This window comes from Opisthocomus hoazin, chromosome 2, assembly GCF_030867145.1.
Source record: "Opisthocomus hoazin isolate bOpiHoa1 chromosome 2, bOpiHoa1.hap1, whole genome shotgun sequence".
Classification (NCBI taxonomy): Eukaryota; Metazoa; Chordata; class Aves; order Opisthocomiformes; family Opisthocomidae; genus Opisthocomus; species Opisthocomus hoazin.
The window spans coordinates 8564667-8585583 of NC_134415.1; the positions used below are offsets into that span (position 1 = coordinate 8564667).

At 40.0% G+C, this 20917-nt stretch overlaps 1 protein-coding gene across 3 annotated transcripts in view; it reads right to left on the reverse strand.

Annotated features, from left to right (window-relative positions):
- Positions 1–20917, reverse strand: part of LYST (lysosomal trafficking regulator) — an 89824-nt gene that overhangs the window by 56648 nt on the left and 12259 nt on the right. For 2 of the 3 annotated variants that reach the window (XM_075412374.1, XM_075412384.1), the window contains exons 2-9: positions 15634–15718; positions 14131–14329; positions 11695–11785; positions 6853–8935; positions 3998–5030; positions 2318–2479; positions 1487–1643; positions 27–253 (exon numbers count right to left, since the gene is read on the reverse strand). In XM_075412374.1, the coding sequence (XP_075268489.1) occupies positions 27–253; positions 1487–1643; positions 2318–2479; positions 3998–5030; positions 6853–8935; positions 11695–11785; positions 14131–14322 (3945 nt within the window). In that variant the 5' untranslated portion in view covers positions 14323–14329; positions 15634–15718. The remainder of the gene's footprint in view (positions 1–26; positions 254–1486; positions 1644–2317; positions 2480–3997; positions 5031–6852; positions 8936–11694; positions 11786–14130; positions 14330–15633; positions 15719–20917) is intronic. The other variant, XM_075412379.1, reaches the window with a different exon arrangement.

Below are 20917 nucleotides of genomic sequence, written 5' to 3' on the forward strand. Positions count from 1 at the left end.
TTGCCTTTGTTTAATAACATTTTTACCTGTTCTATAAGTACAGTGGCATTTCTCTCCTTCTGGCTGACGATTTTCAGGCAGCTTTGGAATACATGAGCAAGCACATCTAAACTCGCATTACCAGCTGAGAGCAAGTTCAATTCTAACATGCAGATTTCGGGATACATTAATTCTCCTTGATTGATGTTTTCAGGTAGGTCATTAAAATAACCTGAAGGACCAGTACATCCTGGCTCTGCCTTTGTGTCTGCTCCTGAAAGAAAACACTTGTCTTACTAGAACTTACTCAGCTGAATACAGTTTGCATGATTTAAGCAGAACATCCAAGGACATGCGTTCTCCAACCTTCTCACAGGTACAAAACAAAAATAGTCACTAGCTTATAAGCAGTTTTCAGAAGGTAGTACAATCTTCTACTCTGCTTCATCTTTTCATATTTTCCTGCCAATACAGAAGGGCAAGGATTCCTTTCTCCCATTATATGCTCTTAAACCATGCGCCTTCAGTTCCTGGGAAGCGCACACACATAGTAATGATGAAATACGCAATTCATGAAACACGACAGGAAACTCATTGTAATAGAGCTTCAAGCTTCTAAACAGAACTCTGAGCCTGCCAAGAAAGGAGATAAATGTAAATGATTTTATTTCCTGTTAAAAGGTTGGGGGAAGCATTTGTTTAGTTATTTAACTCAGAAAATGCACGTGACAGCACATGACAGAATATCCCCATGACAATCAAAAGAGGAAAATACCCACAACATCTGAGCCTCTCCTCTTACATCTTGGAGAGACTTTAAAACACGTTACTTAAAATTCTTTGGTACAGACATAAGTTTCCTGCAAATGTTTCATGGAAATATTTCAGATTAAACTTTTAATACAGAAACGCTTTTAAAATGTTGTATATCTGTTGATAAAGCCTAGTCACACCGGTAAACAGCAACAGTTGCAAGCAGTTCTATTGGAGGCTGTTACTGTTCACACTGTCCTCATACAAGAACGTAAGCATCCAGATGTTCAGCATGAAGGAAAAAATCAAAGCAAATTCATGTTCAAACAGAGTACAGCGAGACACCTGCACATCAGTTGGTGAATGAATATAAAAAGATATAATTAGACTATCTAATTTTTACTAGATTGTTGTCATACTAAATAAAAAATTGAGCATTGATTTTCAGACAAACTACTGATAAGCACCTCTGGAGAAAACTGCTTCTAGACCACAGTAACACACTTGAGCCACATGACTTTCTCTGAATTCACAGAAACCAAGAAAGCCAAGACAGAACAGTTCCTCTAACACTCAGTAAGAATATTAATCATCTCTCCATCTGTAACGGCATCCTACTGGAAGTAAAAGAGTTAAACTATTTCAGTCTGTTAAAGGTCTCTGATGTTCACCCTATTTTTGTACACCTCAAAAGAGAAGGAAGCTTTGTTGTGTCATACAGACTGCTTTGTCTAGTCAGCAAGTTCACATTTACCTTCATTCTTGGTTTCGCCATCATCAGGGTTACTTTCACTATCTGCTTCATATCCTTCCTCTTCAGCAAAAAGTTTAAGACTACAGCACTGTGAGTCTTCAGTTTCTTCAGAAATATCTCCTGGTTGTGGCACAGGCTCCTTTTCAGTGTAATGGGTCTGTAGAACACAAATTTACCAGCTTTGGTCAGAAAAGCAAGTAATTTAGAACCTTCCAGATGCCTATTTTCTCCAAGCCCATTGGCCAAAGAAACAAACCGATCATACACTTTCAAGAAACTTGAGATACTTTTTATGGATACTTCATTCTTACATAGAAAATGGATTCTGCAAAGATGGATTTTTCTAACTACCTGACCAAAGCTTTGGTAAGCAGGTGGCCAATGAATTACAAATAACTGTGTTTCCAAAATCACTGTCACCACAAACATGAGCCTTGTCATTCACTCTAACGTGAAGATACATCTGCAGCCACTTGGGTCAGTCAACATCCCTGTTTGAAGCTCTCCCTTTCAGCATTTGTCACGTTCTGTTGTGGGATGAAAGAGGGAAGGGAACGCCAGGTTTTGGGTATGTCCATAAAGCGTAACGCAGCTTGCTCCTTTTTGGGGCATGACTCGTTTCTGAGCAGTAAACATGGGGAGCATATCAATAACCAGCACTCAGATTACATGCTTACATATGAGAATCAAAAAATTAATCTTCAACAGCCACAATAACCAAACACATTTCAACGTGTCCTACTGAGTTTAAAATCAGACCCAAATACCATAAACCTGACCGAGCAACCCTTGCTGTATTTAGAATTACGCTACTTAGCTGGCATTTCATACCTTCTCAATTTTTTCTTCAGAACGATCCAGATCGGCAGAAAACATTCCCAACGCCACACGCAGCAGTGAATCAAGCAGAGGCTTTGCCAAGTCACTTTCTATCACTTTTGATTGAGCAAGCTCCTCTCTTATTTGAATTAAGAGATCATCCACACAGGTATTCTGTGTTTGGGGGGAGACAAACGTTTTGATTAATGTTATGCTGTTTTGGTTAACAGAAATAGTCCAGCACTTTCATTGAAGAACTTCCCCTTCCACCTACGCTAATCTGACTTCTCAGCTCAAACCATCAGACTTCACCCAGTCGCTTGCAATAAGAAAGATCCACCCTGTTTGTCACGACAGAGATTTCGTTGGTTCAGCAATCTGCATGCTGAAAAGAATCTGGCAACATGCTGTTTCCCAGACATTGCAAGTGCAAGCACTGTTTCAAAAATAAACATCTCTGCAAGAGTTTCAAGTACCCAGCGTGTTCAGGTCACACCACAATCCCACTAGAGAGGTTAACCAGACAGAGGGTGGCATGTCCAAGTCCACAAGAATAGCACGTGGCCCAGACAGAATTCCAGTTTCCCAGACTTTGTGAGACACTGAATTAGTTCACTTCTAAGGCTTAAATAATAGTCTTTTCAGGTGTCCTTTCAGTACCTGTGCCCTCTAATATTCCTCTTTCTGAAGTGCCATGCTCTGCTCAGAACTGCCATCAAAAACCTCAGATGTGATGAGTCACTATGTATAACACTCGCGTCTTGCCGATGCAGCTCGACTTCAGTCCCACATCTGTCACATACATTTTTCACTCAATACCCTTTCAAAAAACCCAAGTCTTTCCCACCATTCAAATTCCATCAGCTCAGGAAGTCTCTGGAGAATGTGGGACTGGACAAAAGACTACACGGGAAAAATAGAAAAAGCAGGCCCTAACTGACCAGAAAAATGAATACAGGCATAGTCATCCCGCATTTCATAGCTGTTGACATCCACTATTGCCTTTGCAGTCAGAAGAAACCATCCCTTTCTTCTAGTCAGGACCATTTCATGCAGAAAAAAAAGAAAGTGTCTTCATCTGCCAGGATCACAGTCTTCCCTGGGACTCAAGAGACATTAACCCAGAAAACAGCAGCTGATGTTGAGTTCAGCCCTCAACCACACTGACCATGCTGGCCCAAACCGTAACAGATACATGAAAAATAAACCAGAAATACAGTTCAAGAAAGCAAGCAAGTTAAAAAATCTCATCCAGCCTGGATCCGTGTTCCATTCTGGAAGGCTCTCTCCTAGCCTCCAAGAAGCAGGCAACTGGCACGAACAGGGACCCAACTCAACAGAGCAGAGGGCAAAGATTACGTTGGAGAACAAGGAGAGGGGTGCAGGGTCCTTACCAGCATCTTGCTGAATATAGAAAGTGACAAGCTGACACATGGGAAGATGCCTCCTCAGAAACAGCAGCCACCAGTTTGTTCACCCACCCACCCCCAATCCTTCATGTCTGCTGACCACTGCCCTTGGCTGCCAAGCACATCATTTAACCGCATGCTTTCAGTAAGACAAAAAATACGGTACCGTAACAAAAGCATAAGCTTTTTTCACCTCTAAAAGAACTTTTGACTAAATTACTGTTAAAATAACATTGTATGTAACAAATATGAATAAAGTAAGCTGAGGGAAGTCGCACAGTACCTGGTGAAACATCTCCACTTCCATCTTCTGCTGCATGGTGCTTGCACTGTGTAGACAGATTGCCAGCAGAGCTTCTAGAAGTCTAATACCTTGAAGTGCCCACTCGGTCTCTTCTCTTACAGAAGTCTTCATCCCTTCAGGATCGACAGCTGCAGTAACTGAATTGTGTTCCCTACTCAAAGAGCTGTCACAGGAGACGCATTCAGGCACCAGCTGCTCTGCACCAGCAAGACCGTCGGAATTACTGGGCTCCAATTGTGTCACCTCTCTGCTTTTAGCCAACTGAACAGTGTCATCCCTGCGGAGAAGCTCACCACGAGGACTTCCATGTGAACTTCTGTTGCTTTCACTCAATACTCTCTCCCTCTTTTCTTGCTCCTTTGCCTTATTTTTTGCAAGTTTCTGAATTATCAGGATTAGTAGTCTATGGCATGCTTCAAAGCCTCCAAGTCTATGGAACTGTCTCTGGAAAACTGAACTATACAAATAGATGCAGCGACACATGGACCAAATATCTGCAGCCCTGTGAACATGTTCCAGAGAGGGCAAAGTAAGGCTTTCCAGTGACAGATATGGTAATTTGTGGCCTAATGGCTCACTAGCTGTACTATCATATCCTGACGTATCTTCCGAGTCATTAGCTGAATCCAGATCACCATCTGCTTCTTTACTCACACACAAAAAAGCAACGCACAGGAATAGGTTTATTGTGTTGACATGAATGTCTTGGCTCACAAACTTTTTCTTTTTCGGGTAAGCCTCTTTCAAGCCAGCATAAAACTTGCTCAGGCTTTGAGGAACTTCTGAAGCAGCATGCTGGCTACAAAGAGAAGCAGGCAAGTCAGATGTGGATTGCTTTTGTTCGCTGTTCAGGCCTTCCAGTTCCAGCATTGCTTGGTCTTTCTGCTGATCACCAAAGTAGAGTATCAAAGTCTCTAACACTTTCAAAGAATGGCTTCTTAAACTATCCAAGTAGTTTAACTCAATCATTTGATTCACTCCATTACAACTCAAAAACAAGTCTCTAATTACCCTGCAAGAGAAAGCAGAGTTATCTTCTAAATCAGACACAAAGTCACATAGTTCAGATGACACATCTTATCCAGAATTAACACTCTGTTCTACACACCTGAATAACACCAAGGATCGATCACGTTTACAGTAATTGCTATAAATTACTGAAAACTAAGGAAAGGAGGAACTTGTTTGCAGCACTCTAGAATCGCAAATAAGCATCATCCATCTGGTAGCAAAAGACACATTTTTTTGTAAGATATAATGTAGGAAATAGATTAACCTCTAAAATGTAGGCCGCAAAAATGATGTTTAAAACATTAAAGGTGTTTAATTAACTGTATGACATTTGCTCTTTAGTAGTTGACATTTGCTCTTTAGTGGTACACCCTCTATTAGGAACTGGAGCTAGTAAACATCTTCATATCTCTCAGTTCTGTGACTTCTGCAGAAAGCAGAGACTCCTTCTCAAATAAACTTGAAGTTTTAAGACATTTTACTAGCTATGTCTATCAATTGCATGGGAGATGCATTTCAGATAGAAATCAGGAGTACCTTTCCAGCACAACTTCTTGTGCCATTGCTAGGCCAGGACGTCCAATGTTAAAGAACCCTTTCTGTGTATTTGTTCCCAAGTACATTCTTTCCTTCTTGGCTCAAGGCAAAGGGGTTGGAACTAGATGATCTATAAAGTCCCTTCCAACCCGAACCATTCTATGATTCTTTCTACTCCAAGTATTACGCTGAGTTCATACAGAATTTGGGGCAAGCATTTGTAAGCGTCTTAGTGCACTATGTTTGCTTGTAGACATTCACCTTCCTCACCCTCCCATCTTTCCCCCAGGGTCAGTTTTTACTGTAACTGAACTACACACTCTACAATCAAATGAATCTTGTACTTCTTTGTATATTCTCTTCTTTAAGCCTGTAGAAAAAAGGGTATCAAACTTTCTGTAACTTAAACTTTACTTCTCTTGCCTCTTTGCTACTAGGTGCACTTTCAAAAATTAATAGCTTCTGATAGAGTTTAGGTTAGGATAAAAGTTAAAAATGTATTAGACACTCATTTACTTAAACTGAAATACTAGTCTATTCTTTGTAATTGTCTCCAATAACCCTACTAAATTCACTCCAGTCTATCAGGACTCCAACAGAAAAGATCAGAATCTTTCCTGGATGAAAGGACACGTTCATGTTCTGAATAAACTTCCCCATATTGTATTAAACAACTGTTTCATCCGTTCAACAACAAACAGGAAAGTTTCTGTTTCACACCGTGAAGAACATTTGTGTGGGTTTTTTTGGTTTTGTTTTGTGTTGGTTTTTTTTTTTTAAAAAAAAGAACCCCTACACTTCAGTGAACAGTATTTTGTAAATTAGGAAACAGTTATTTCAGGACAAGTCAACCTCTCAAGCCTTATTTCTGAAAGGTGGTTTCTATGAAGACCATTCTAGAAAGAAAAGGGAAAGAGATCAGAAAACTAAGTAGTCCAATTCCCATAGAAAAGTGACATGTCCATCTGTTCAACATTCCTTCGACTCACTTTAGCATGAGGAATGAAGAGGCAAAGAGCATATCACATTGGACAAAGATTTTATTTGCTTCTACACACTTTGGCTTGTTAAAGACCATAACTCATTGGTAGAGTGCCCGCCTTTCTACAGTTTATGAATCTAGGATTAAGTCTTATGTTATTCAAGCATTCAACTTGTTGCCATCCCTACAATATTCAAGCGTGGCCTTCAATCCAAGTAAAACTTACATTCTGATCAGTAACAAATACACAAAGCTCTGTACATAATTAGCATGCTTTGCATTAATGAACATAAAACCAACCAACCTGGATTTAAGCAACGCAGGAAGTGTCTGCAAGTAAATCTGAAGTACTTCAGAAGGCAAACACTGGCTATGGTAACTGCATGTGTGTTTATCAGCTGTAGCTAGTCCGAGTTGTTGAGCATGGCAAGCTAGCTCAACCCCTCTCTGAAGTGCAGGATTATAAATACAGGTATATAGCTTCCACTGAACCACAGCATTCCCCTTTTGAATTAAGTGGCAAATATGGCTTGCAATCTGCATGCCACGTAGCTTGTCTTCTTCAAAAACAACGTCCTGATAAGCCTCCAACGCATCCCATCTCAACAACATGTCTTCAGATCCACTGCTAGGCAGAATTCCCTGAACTCTGCACGAGGAATTTGATGCGAGACCAGCATCACTAGAGTTGCCCTGCAAGGCATCTTCCAGCTGAGCAAGCTGATCGCAGTCAACAGTACATATATTGCATGATGCTTGTATAGCTTTTGGAGAAACTTCTGCTCCTCCCAGTTGGTCCAATATAAACTTGGTAAGGATGTTCAATATATGCTGTTGACAGTTTTTTAGTATCGGTAACTTGGAAGCATGAAGCAATGGGACGATCACAGACTTTGGATCCATACAACAACATATTCCTACGTTATGTACACCCGAGAGAATCTGAACACAAGTACTGCTCAGAGAAACTTCTTGCAACAAGTGCAAACACTGGTGTGCACAAACAGCAATGCAACAGCATCTGTCAGGATAACGAACTTCTCCATCAGCAGTTTCAAAGGGGTTTTTGGAAGCTTGGCTTTTAAAAGCAGATACGGAGAGCCCAGAGAGATCTCTGTGGTGGTGCATGAAGTGGGTGTAGTCACATCGTCTGTGCCGCTTTCTTGTACACATTGATTGATGGAGCTGCTCCGATTTCACTTTTTTGACCGTGCTGACTATTTTCATGATGCTGTTGATCAGGGCTTTCAGATGCTCTGAGGCCTCCCCAGTTACTGCCTCATTCTTCATACATAGCCATTCCATTTGAAGCACTGTTACTTCAAACAGCTCAAACCCCTGATGCTGTATGAACTCATGAACCAGATCTATAGCTTGGCTAAAGTAGAATGGATTGGAGGCTGCACTTTGCAGGCAGCAGATCAAAATCTGCAAGACCCCTTCTATAACCTCAGGTAGAAGCAAGGCTCTGTGATGATATCTAGTAAATACGAAGTCATCCTGAACCGGCTGCTGTAGTGTTTTCTTGTATCCTGGAGCAAAAGGATCAGGTTGCTTTTCCAAACAAATTCTGATTTTTAATGCTGCTTTAAGTAAGTCTGTTAAATTTCTTCGTAAATTGTCAGGCATGGTTTCTGTATTGCTAATGTCTAAAGACATAAGGTGCAGCAGTGTTCGAAAGAGCATCCTTTGGATCAGAGCCACAGGTTCTTCTGTCCACCCTGCAGAAACAACTTCACTTTCTGTGTTACTACTTACACTGCAACAGTCTCCAAATCCTGCTAAGAACTCAGTCAACGTGGGTACCACACTAGCTGAAAGAGCAGAACTGTGATTCAAAGTAATATCAAATTTGCAGACTTTCTCTAGGAGTGACAATAAGACATAGCATAAATCAAAAGGAGAGTTATCCATGTTGATCTCAGCAATCCCTGCAGCTGGCTCATTCAGAATCTCTGGCTTTAGCTCATCTGGAATAATTCTACTGGAATTTTCTAGATTAGAGGCATCACGATTAGAATTTAGTACCACTTCTGCAGGCAGGCAATCACTTCTACCTGCAAGGTAGCTGTCCCTAACTGGGTGTGTTAAAAAAGGCTGCAGTAACTGGGAGCGTCTGTGTTTCGTTGGTACAGTAGCCTTGTCATCAGAATTGCTTTCTGAATCCGACGTGGACAGCTGAGATCTCCTTGCATCTCGCACAGAATAGCGATGGGTGGTTTTGCGCAGACGTCCACTTTTTCGAGACCGAGGATTTACTTTTACAGAAGTCTGAAGGGATGAACGAGTGCTTCCATTTAAGCCAAGTTTTTCCTGAGTAGATTTCATGGAATTTGAATTGTTCTCTTTGGTCAGGCATATGTCTACTGTAAAGGGTATATTAAAATCTGTTGAAACAGAAAAATAACAAAGGAACATTAAGGAGCATTATAATAGGTAAAGAATTTTTCCTAATTTTATAGTTTAATACTTTCAGCTTAAAAATATGAAATAAATTTGTATTTTAATAGGTCATGTTTTTGCACATAGCTATGTCTGACATTTTCAGTATCAGAAAAAGTCATCAACAATTCATGTTTAGGAACCACACGTTACTTTCAAAGCCCACACAAATCAGTTCATTTTCTAACTAGGGTTACACAAAAATGTGCTAGAGGGTTTCCTAAAACTTTTTTGTAGCCATAGCTATTCCATTCTCTTAAGAAAAGTTGTTAACATAGGTGAAAGGACTTTTTGGTAAGCAAAGGGAAGAAAGCTTAGTTGAAAAATCTTTTGGCCTGTGCCAGACGGGAGACAAAGGAACAATATAGCCACAAGCCTCTAGTTACATTCAATTTAAATTCGGCTAAGTTAGACATACTAATACACTAGAGGTAAAATCTTAATCAGCAGGATACCAGCTTTGAGATCTCCTCTATTACTTCACTATGGAAGCAGTTCTAGCCAGCTACTGAAGCAACATTTATGTACACCATCTGATATATTCAAAGTCTCACTACAAGCACTGCCAAACGGCCCTGTACCACAAGTGAAGAAAAACTCTAGGAAAAAGGTCTTTTCCAACTTGATGACCCATTGTCACTTCTTGCAACTCTTCTGCTATAGCAACTGGTGCGTTAACTCTGTCCTCTTAGAATGCACAAAGAAGAAATTGTTAGCATGCTCGTGCTAACAGAAAAAAAAAAATCAGTTTCTCTACTTCGAAACAGTGTAGATCTTTAAGTATACAGATCTCAGTCTTTACTTCAGCATAATTGTTTCAAACACGAAAAAAGGCAGAAATTAATGGATTTTAAAATACAAGGGACAAGAGGAATACAGAAAAGAATAATGTTTAGGGTGCTGAACATTCCCATAAAAGCCAAGCCAAAAAAAACAATTTTCAAGCACACAGTATAAAATAGCAAATATAAAATTTAAATCTGATTCAATGGGCAAGCAGATTTTGAAGAATAAAAAGCAAGCACCACCAGTTAATTTGTACCGGAAAATCAAGATCATAAACTGTCAAAAAAGCAGGCAGAGGAAAATCTATATGTTATGGGATAAAAATCCATCGTCATTTTTAAATAGTGACAGAATTGTATCTGCATGCTTTGGCTAGTAAAATACCTAGCATAAAACAACTGCAAGTATTCACCATCCAGTAAGTTTAGTATTTAGAAAAAAGTGATATTTAACAATAACAGCCCCACACCTCCAAACCCCAAAAGCCCACACAATAGATACAATCATTAATCAAGCTGAAGGAAAAGATGCTTCCATGTGCAAATATGGCTGTGCCTTGCTGTTCCATAAAGTCATGGTTATGATGCTTAAGGAAGAAACATCATCAGCATTAGAGGCAGCAAACTAACCAGGAGTACTTTATCAAACAAAGGATATTTTCTGCACAGGAGGAAAAAAAGCTGCCTAATACAGGTGGATTTATTTCAGTCCAGGAAGAAAAAAAACAAACAAAAAAAACCCAACGGTTCTTGGTGCAAAACTGGATACTCATCATGTTTGCCACATCAGTATTATCAGAGGGAAATTTGTAGAAGCAAAAATTGTACATTATGAAGAGTGCAAAACCAGAACATCTTAATACATATTTACACAACAGCATTTTAAACTAACCCTGGAAAACTCACTAAGCTCTCCTAAGATAACCAAAATGTTTCTTTAGTTCGATCCTGCTTACAGGAGCATGAAAGAACAATGCCACTGAGCAAGCTGGAAAGTTTATATAATAAAGTGCTATGAAACTGGCACTTTAAATACTCCGAGTCTACAAACATTAACAAAAGCCCTCAATCTGCAGGAGTTTAAAATGCAGAAAACATTGGGAGAGCTTCTGGTGAGAATTCTTAAGAACTCTCTCCAACAGACAGGCAACTTCATTTGTTTCATCCTCTTTGTCCTATCCTCCAGTAGAAAAAAAAGAATGCATCGGAAGGCAAATGCAAGAGCCCAAAACAAAACAAGCAAATCGCTGCCACTTCCAGGTTCAGTTTTTGCATAAAGTTTATTTTGTATCATCTCTTTCATGTCTTTAATTCACTTTAAATTGACTCTTTGGCAGTTGAACCCTTGTGATTTCATTCCTCCATTAGAACATCAGATTCTGACGAAGAACATCATATTTTCTAAGGAATGAAGCCTGGTTCTGTTCATAACCATCCAGTATTATTCTGTTTTTCAGGGCCCGTCTCCCTGATAATACGGCACTTCTTTCGTACTCTGTTGCCCACTGTTCAGCTTTAAGCTTACTCTCTACTTCCCATCTCTCCAATTTCAGAAGAAAAACCCGTCTCCATTCTGTCTCTACTTGTCATGAAACACTTTACATTAGCAAAGATATCTTTTCCCCCCCAAATCACTGAAAAAAAGAAAAAACCTCACCACCAAGTTCAGCTACACAGCAACGTAAGCATTGCTTTTCACACTGACCAAGAGCCTTTACCTACTCTGTACAATTTGGATCTTCCCTGTATGCTGACAGAACATCGGTATTTAAGCTCTCTGCAGAATCCCCATCTTCATTCTTTGCTGAGAGGATGTGCATGACAATGAACTACTACTCTTTAGTCGGGAGTCCTAGGCTCTGTAGTAATATACAAACCACTTCTTTTAGGTCCTTAATATTGTAAGTGACAAAACATACCTATTGCTTTTTCTTCTTGGACAGGGATTTTCCACACCAATGGCAGAAGTGACAGGAGGAGGGTCAGAAGTTCTTCCCGACATGTCAGCTCCTATGTTGGAAACAAAAGGTTTCATACCTTGTTTTACGAAGCTATTCAAGATTTAGTTCCCTATGCCTTTCTGCTTTTTTATGCACTGGAAAATGACCGAACTGCAAGGAGTGCGATAATCATTAACTAAAGCCAATCAGAAAGCATCTAAGATACTTACTACAGCTCTGCAACTGCTTCTATAAGAAGCTCTCTAATCCCTTGCTCAAAGAACAAAACCAGAAAAGTCAAAAGCAAATAACCTGTTGATTTAAACCAAGCCAACAAGTAGCCCAGGGCAAGTTTGAAACTTCTGTAGATTCAAAAATGTAACTTCGAAGAACTTCATGGGAAGCCTTCTACTTTCTCCAAAACAACACCTTTAAGCAAATGAAAAAAGCTTACATTTACCAAGTGATGTTATTGACTCAGAATAGAAAGGTGAAGTTTTATGGGAGGAAAGAGGGAAGGTTACTCTTAAAGAAAAAATAATCCAAAATAACCCAAAATTCAGAATAACCAGTAAAAACACCCTCACTCCTATTGGGATTCTAAGACTTCTACACTAAGAATTTCAATGCAGAAAGGAACAGCAGAAGGCACAGAATTCAAACACAATTCCTTTACTTGGTGGTATGCAGCACTATCAGAATGGTTTAAGTCCTAAAGATCAAAAATTTTCAAACTCAAAAAGCTGACTCAAGCATTTTGGCAGTTAACGTGGTTCAGGGGTATGCAGTTGATGCAACATCCTTCTCCAAAAAGTCAAAGTAGCAACAAAATTAAAATCTATGGAGATAGGCAACTTAAATAGTTAAATATATAACAAATATATGCAGTTTTACATATACAGTTATAGAGCTATGTATAACAAATAGTTAATATTAGTCTGACAAGACTATCAATTTAAATTAATTTTTTTAAACATCTGAAACTACTGATACAATACAATTAGACCTGAAAACTATGCTTTTTCAGCCATTCTCCCAGCTCTCTTCTGCTACTAAAGATATTCTCAGCAAGACTAATTAGGAATGGGAATGAGCAATACAGCGTCTGAAGCACAAGAAGACTGGAAAAAGCAAAATAGTTAACTTGTCGAATTTCAGTGGTACACTTCCAGAATTTGACTTTCCTCACTAATGAGGTTCCTCTTCCCACCACCTTCTTAAAAAACATATTTCCATAGGAAATAATTGCTGAATTGCTGATGTTGTGTGAAGAATGCCACAAGCTTTTTTCCCCTTTCTATTTCAGCAGTGTGTTTTTATTGGAGTGGAGGCACACGGAATCCCCCATTTTTTTCTTACATGAAAGCCAGCTGTTTTTCCAGCAGCTTTAGTCCTGAAGCCTCTACTAACAGCAACTATGCAGAACTCTAGTGACATCTAAAAAATCCCCCACAGCTCTAGAAGAGGTAAGGACTCTTCTCAGCAATTATACCTAACTGCAGTCTTGGGGATTTACTGTTTAGCCAGCACACCTACTGCAACCCAGAACCAAGCCAGCAGACCTGGCTGCAGTCCTAGCACAAGTCACCTCACGCAGCAAAAGCGAGAGGAGTTTGACCAGCATTAACTGCTGACCTCACTTAGGACAAGGGCTGAATAAACTCAACCAGGATTCACTTGGTTCATGATTTTTAAGCACTGGGATCTGCAGTTCCAAAGTGCAAAGACTTGATGCACATCTCATCCTACTCATTGCTTAGTACATATCCAACAGCATTGAGGAAGAAGGAGATGAGAAAGAAGAGAAGGAAACGGACATCTGCAGCTACAGGGATGTGTGCTAAACTTTCTATATTAAAAAACAGTATGAACTGACCACCTCTTCTACAATGCTTCCTCTTTTGAGCTAGTTACAAAATAATTTACTTTCTATTATGTTCAAGAGCAAGTTACTTGAAGAGCAAAAGTATATCTTACGGTCCATAAGCAAAATAAAAAGGTGTCTATTTTAATTTTATTGTATTGCCTTAAACCAGAAGGACCTTCTCAAATTAAAAACTGTCAATTTGTACTGCAGGTTCAGTAAACACTCATCTCTTGAAAACTCTAACCTATTGCCTCTTTCCACTCAGCTACTGCATTTGAGCTTCACACACGCTTTACCTAGTCAAAAGTCTAGCAACCATCAGTATCAGCTGGCAAACAGGTATATGATTACCCATTTTTCCTTCTGTTCTGCTGAAGGACAGAATGCAACTGCAACGCATCCTCTGGAATTTCTAGTCTTCACAATTAACTCATATGCTCTACCATACATAGCCAAGAAAACCAGCACCAAGACAACTACGAGCCAGACAAATCCACACAGTCAAAGCTCAACACAAAAACTATAACTAGGTAAGAAAAAACTATTACCTGATCAATAGTTGAGTTCAGCGTGGTAAGCAAAATAAACCCACGGCCTTGAACCAAGTATTGTCCCAGTGCTGCCATATGAGTTTCTTCTTCTTCATCTTCCTTGGCCTCTGCCCTCTGTACCACTGCATTGCAAAGTCTGTTGACATCCGTCAAGAATTCCCGTGCCAGTGAGTTACTGGCACTGCTCATGTCTGAGCTGCAAGTAGAGGAAAACTACAGAAATTAAATCCATCAGAAAACACATTCCTTATGGAAAAAACGACTGAGAGGAGTGCTTCCTCCCCATACCCCACTCCTGCCAAAATATGGAGTGTCTGCAGAACTGAGGACTCAATATACCAGCATGGGGTGGAAGGGAATGGGAAGGACGAACTCAGAGTTTCATTTATTTCAGCTCAAGATCCCAAACACTCATTTTATAAATCTATCAGGTAAAAGCCCATGATACAGTATTCCTTCCCACTGCACAAATTCAAGCTAATGATTTCATTTCAGCTTTTCTTTGTAACCTAGATGTGAGCTTCAACCTTCGTCTGCTTCTAAAAGGTATTTGACATGAAGCATAAGGGGGAAAACAGGCAGCTCTTATGCAGCACTGCACAGGAAACACATTTTTAAATTGTTTATTTGAACACATTATCTTCTACCATGTTATCTATTCCAACAGTATGCAGATTGTTTCAAGGGGAAAAAAAGAAGAAAAATTAATGAGTTAAGATAAATATGGGAGTTTCAGAAACACAATGCTTTAGACTGATCAGGTCTCACAGTGTGTTCCTTCAAGCAAGACCAAGTGGGTGACAGTCACTACTACAGTGTACTTAATTCAAGATACTATCCTACTGCACATGTTCAGGAGAAAATACCAAAAGCATTGGTACTGATTTCCAGACTGATTAATTTTACTTTAGATAATGCACACAAGGCACTCCAGCACTTCTCCTATTCACTCTATCTTTTAAAACCACTTTGTTTTCTCTTATGCCACAGCTTGGTTTGGCTGGTGAGGACTAGTACATGCTGAAACATTTAAAACAAACATTAAATCAAACAAGACAAGAAATGCAAGACTCAGCTGTAGAAAACCCTCAAGAGGATCACTGAGGAAGGCAAAACAAAAACAAGAATCAGTGATGGCCGCTACAGAAACAAGAACATTTAATCCACATAAAACCCACTTAATGAATACTAGAGCGTATTTAACTCCTTTTGTTTCAGTATAAACAGCTGAAGTAAAATCACTGAAAGTCAAATATTTTTATCATGTTCAAGCATAGAACATGCAAAAAGAGAGCTGAATAACTTTCAGTATAACTTTTAAATGTAACAGGTGGATTAATACTGCTTAGAAACATCTACATGCAATTATTAGGTAACAAATAAGATCTTGTATGAAAGAGCAAGTTTCTCAGCACTCATGGTACAGAAAGCTCCTTTTAGTGGCAAGACTATGAATATTTATAGCAACATTCACTGCAGAAGTAACAGGAAAACACTTACCAGAATTACTCTGCCAGCTTAACACATTTATCTTCTATCTGGAAGAAAAAGCAAATATATTCTAGAAATATCACCCCTGGTTCACCTGGTTTTAAAAAGAGAAAAATACATGCTGGTTAATATGTAATTTCTTTGATTTTAAAAGTCATTTTATGACAGCTATTTCAAGTCTATGAAGAGTCTTTGAGGGGTTTTTTGAGGTTTAAAGCTCTAGTTTTCACCTTCAGCTTATGATTGTGCCCAACCGAAATCCTATTACAGAGAAAATAACTGGTGTGTATAAGGTAGATAACATAATATAGTTCATTAGTTCTTAAAATGTAAAATGAGCTAGGTATGCAAGTTTAAACATTTTCCTGTAGAAAGAGTATGAATTTTCAGTGACCACCACCTGCATACGCAATACCTGAAGCACCTGAAGCTCTAGGTATGAGCGATGGATAGTATGAGAATCTGAATTGTGCAGTCAGGTGCTGAGGTTAATGCATTTCAAACCTGCCCTTCCATTTTGTCCTGACACACAACCATTCCTTATTACATTAAGCACTGACGAAGGCGTAGTTAATGAAACTGGAAGAGAACAGCATTGTATCTGCTCCGTGCAGTCCACTAACGCCATTTAAGAGTTTCTTCTTCTCTCCTACCCTTTAATCCCCTCAAGTCCTAACAGAGGATCAGAACAGGCAATGTATTTAAGAAAACAAAACAAAAAAAGTACTTTAAACTACTCTTGTTTCAGCTGTAATGAGTCATGAAGAAAAGACTAAGATAATGATAGGAAGAAGCAATCTCGCAATTTGCTCCAGAAGGGCCAGAAATAGCAAGACAGTCACCCCTAGAAGATACTTTTTTGCTAAAGTCAGAACACCACAACGCATACACCAGCCCCATCTTCGTGAGCTCTGCACAAAGGGCAAAAAGATTCTGTAACAACTCCAGGAAAACGAGTGCCATGGAGAGTATGCATTCATAAAGCCCCAACATTCCACATTCCTTGCTGTAAGCTACACTATCAAAGGGTTTATTAATTTTTCATTTTAAGACTTCAAGTTTCTAGTTATCCCACTTCCGCTCACATCTTTAGAGGGTACTCAATCTAAGAAAAAACGATCTTACTCTTCCTGAAATACTCTTCTTTACCTAAACAATATTGAAAAGCTCCTTAAAATATGCTTTAACACCTATTGTAAAGTTTCACCTGACTGGCTGAATACTTTCTCTGCTGTTTCCTAGGAGAGACACACCAATAATTGCAGAGGCAACGTTTTACCAGTATTGCTTGTAGTTAACTCTAGGTTTTTTTTAAACTAGCGTTAGAATATTTGTGCATGGTGCCATTAAGTACGTTTTAGCTGAGTCCAGTTTCTAATGAAGCCCTAAAATTCTCAGAAGTTACAGCCACTGGCACATCAGGCATGTACAGAGGTGAACGGTCCAAGCCCACATTTACTGAAGCATCCACAAATTGGGGTGCTCCAGCTAGAAGCTAGTCTAAATCTTCAAACCTCATTCTCTAGACATGGTAAAGAGCCAAAACCACATTTGCTATCAAAGGGAACGCAGAGGGTAGTAACCAAGAATAGCCTCAAAAACATTCAACTACAAAGGTCTCCAGGTAAGCACTCAGAGGACATTTATTATATCCACAATTAACTGGGGGGGGGGGAGACAGGGAAAGGAAAAGACAAAGAAGAAAGTCTACATTCATTATTTAGTACTCTCAGGTTGCAAGTAAATAAAAACTTCAACTTGGAATTGTTGTTAGCATCGACATTGCATGAAAGACCTCGTTAAGGAAGCAGAGAAACACCGTAGTTCCCCAGTAAGCTCCTGATAACTGCCCCTCCTTTGAGCACTTGGGAACAACACGTTTCACCCATCACCTCGCAGCAAACCAACTCATCCACACAGCTAACATTCACAATTCATTGCAACTGAACAGCTGAAGTACCTAGTGGCTTTGCAGTTGTACCAGACTATTAGAAAATGTAAAAATATGCTCTCTACCATTTTTTAGTTGCCTTCTATCTGAAACTTCACTCTCCGGGTCTCCAGCATCGCTTGCACCATTACATGGATTCAACACACACTGCCGTATTCTAGCAAAAGGGTGAATTCTTAACATCAGTGGTAAGATAAAGTGCTATGCTAGTGCAAAAAGGCATCAAACATGTCTCCTTAATGCAGGAATTTAATATATAATTGGTAAGGAATTAAGATGCTCTCATTCTACATTGCAGAAAAATATTGTAGGGATACCATGCTGGATAATGAAGCCCTTCTTTTAGAAAGACTCGTTCCAACAAATGCTAGCTACTTCTCTGTTGTACCTGGTCCTTCTTCTGCAACCAAGTTCTGAAACAGACTGACAGTACAAACGTGTCTTTGAAAACAGTTTCAGACACAACCTCATCATTCATCCCATCCTGAAGCCAAAGAACAATACAAGAAGAACAGAGACATAATTAAGAAGCTTCAAAAAAAGCTGCATATGCACAACCTTCTTCCCTCTCCTATTCGTTTCCTGACAAGTGATTTGAGCACTTCAGGCATGTTGCTTTTCAGAGCAGAACTCAGTGAACAACTTGCCCTGCTGATGCTGTAATACGGCAAACACTCTGCAGACAGTTTTTTGGGGGGGTGTTTTGTTTTTGAAAACAACAAATCCACCCTCACTCTAAGGTTTCAGCTTGCTTGTCACCTTCTTTCTGTTGCAGACTGTGGTACGCGGATACTACAGCCTACGCAGCACAGCATTTCATCCTACTTCAAGAAAGCATGACAGTCAATTTGCTTTAAGTAGGAACTGCTCCACTACAGAATATTTCTTTTGTTTCAAGCAACACACCTAACTGCTGCGGTGCCAGGTAATACAGAAGGTTGCCAAGAAGGCCAAGGGGATCCTGGGATGCATTAAAAAGAGTGTGGCCAGCAGGTTGAGGGAGGTTCTCCTCCCCCTTTACTCTGCCCCAGTGAGGCCCCATCTGGAGTACTGTGTCCAGTTCTGGGCTCCCCAGTTCAAGAAAGATGAGGAGCTACTGGAGAGAGTCCAGCGGAGGGCTACGAGGATGATGAGGGGACTGGAGCATCTCTCCTATGAGGAGAGGCTGAGGGAGCTGGGCTTGTTCAGCCTCGAGAAGGCTGAGAGGGGACCTTATAAATGCCTATAAATATCTGAAGGGTGGGTGTCAGGAGGATGGGGCCAGACCCTTTTCAGTGGTGCCCAGCGACAGGACAAGGGGCAACGGGCACAAACTGAAGCAGAGGAAGTTCCAGCTGAACATGAGGAAGAACTTCTTCACTCTGAAGGTGACGGAGCCCTGGCCCAGGCTGCCCAGGGAAGCTGTGGAGTCTCCTTCTCTGGAGATATTCAAGACCCCCCTGGACACGGTCCTGTGCAGCCTGTTCTGGGTGACCCTGCTTTGGCAAGGGGGTTGGACTAGATGACCCACAGAGGTCCCTTCCAACCCCGAACGTTCTGTGATTCTGTAGAGTGCCTTCACCTCTCTTTAGACTTCAGAGAGGTCACCTTAACTAGGTAAAAACCCCCAAACCTAACACATCACACAAACTAAGCTCTAAGAGAGCAGAAACAAACCTACCAGAACCTCAGTTCACCACTGCTGTGCACAGTCCCAACGGGACGCTTACAGTTCTGGAATACAGAGTGTGCCAGGTCTTCACAATAGCTAGCCCTGAAAAAAGTCACATTCTTAAATTCCATTTCAGCCTCTAGAAGAATACGACTATCATAGTTCATAAAAATCACCTCTACTAGCTAGTATTTATTTCTAAAAGTAAAAAACATCCACAAGCTTTGAAAAATAAATCACTTAACTGCGAATGATCTGACATTCACATATAATCTGCCCTCTTTGTGCCCACCTTTCTATCATCCTCATAATTCAACTCGTATCACATCTGCCCTCTGGCCCTTTTCTGCACCAGCTCTCAAGGGACTTTTTTCTATTTGCTGTTGTGGTATAAACACTCAAAACTTGCATTTTCTCTGAACTTCTTTCCATTTTTATGATGTTGCTCATCAGCTGAGCATCTTCAAGTATAGGAATGACTTGTATTTACTTCAGTGGACTTTAAGCTTTTAAAAGAAAATACCAATATCATTCTTTAAATAATTTAAAGGATGGAACTTAAAAACAAGACCAATTTAGCAGTCTAGAATACTGAATAAAATAGAATAAAAAGTAGTCATTACTAAATTACTACAGCAGCATTGTAATAAAATATGGTGCTAAGCCAAATGAAGTCAAAATCCCATAATACCAATTTAAATTATCTCTTTGCTGTAGCTGTTGGACGTTTGTTGGGGGTCTCCAATTCACACAGCAGCCCAAATTAGCGTTCTAACAAACCCACCTCCCCATAGCCTCTTTATTGTTTGCTTTTTTAAATGTTAATTTTATAGTACTAGCGAAAAAGGAACTACTTCAGCCACCTCTATTTGTTGTGAAGTAGATGTCAATAAATGTCTCTAAGCTTCTCATTAGTAGATAGTTGCATCGGTCTCAAACGAACAAGCTGCGAGTGCTGTTCATACAGCTGCACGGGCAGGCTTGACCGGCTGAGCGGAACAAAGCGATGATGTACTGCGGCAGGTACGCATGGCACACACGAGCCACCTGCGAGCCTTAACTTCCCGTATCTCACTATGTTATTGTCAATAAAAGCAGCCTTGTCTACCAGGTTATATGAGTATACTACTGCACTAAAGGAGTGACAGTGTCTCATAAGAAAAATAAATTTATGACAAGATATTTTACAGATCACAGAAAGAGAAGCAGAGAACATACAGCTACATGAAGTTGTTAATTTATTCACCTTCTCCAGTTTTCTGTTTCAGATCAGGGACAAACATTGACAAAGCATGGCATGGCTGCAAGTCCTTTCGAGTAGCGAGTACAATAAAGTTGCATTTTTAGTAGGTATTAAAGTTAACTCTTTGAAAAAAAGCATAGTTTCCATAAGCCATTGTACAATACAGTTATTTCTGGCCCTGGGCAGCCTGTTCCAATGCCTGACCACTCTTTCAGGAAAGAAATTTTTCCTTATATCCAATCTAAACCTCCTCAGACACAACTTGAGGCCACTGCCTCTCGTCCTATTGCTGGTTACCTGGGAGAAGAGACCATCACCCGCCTCACTACATCCTCCTTTCAGGTAGTTGTAGAGAGTGATAAGGTCCCCCCTCAGCCTCCTCTTCTCCAGACAGAACTCCCTCAGCTGCTCCTCATCAGACTTGTTCTCCAGACGCCTCCCCAGCCTC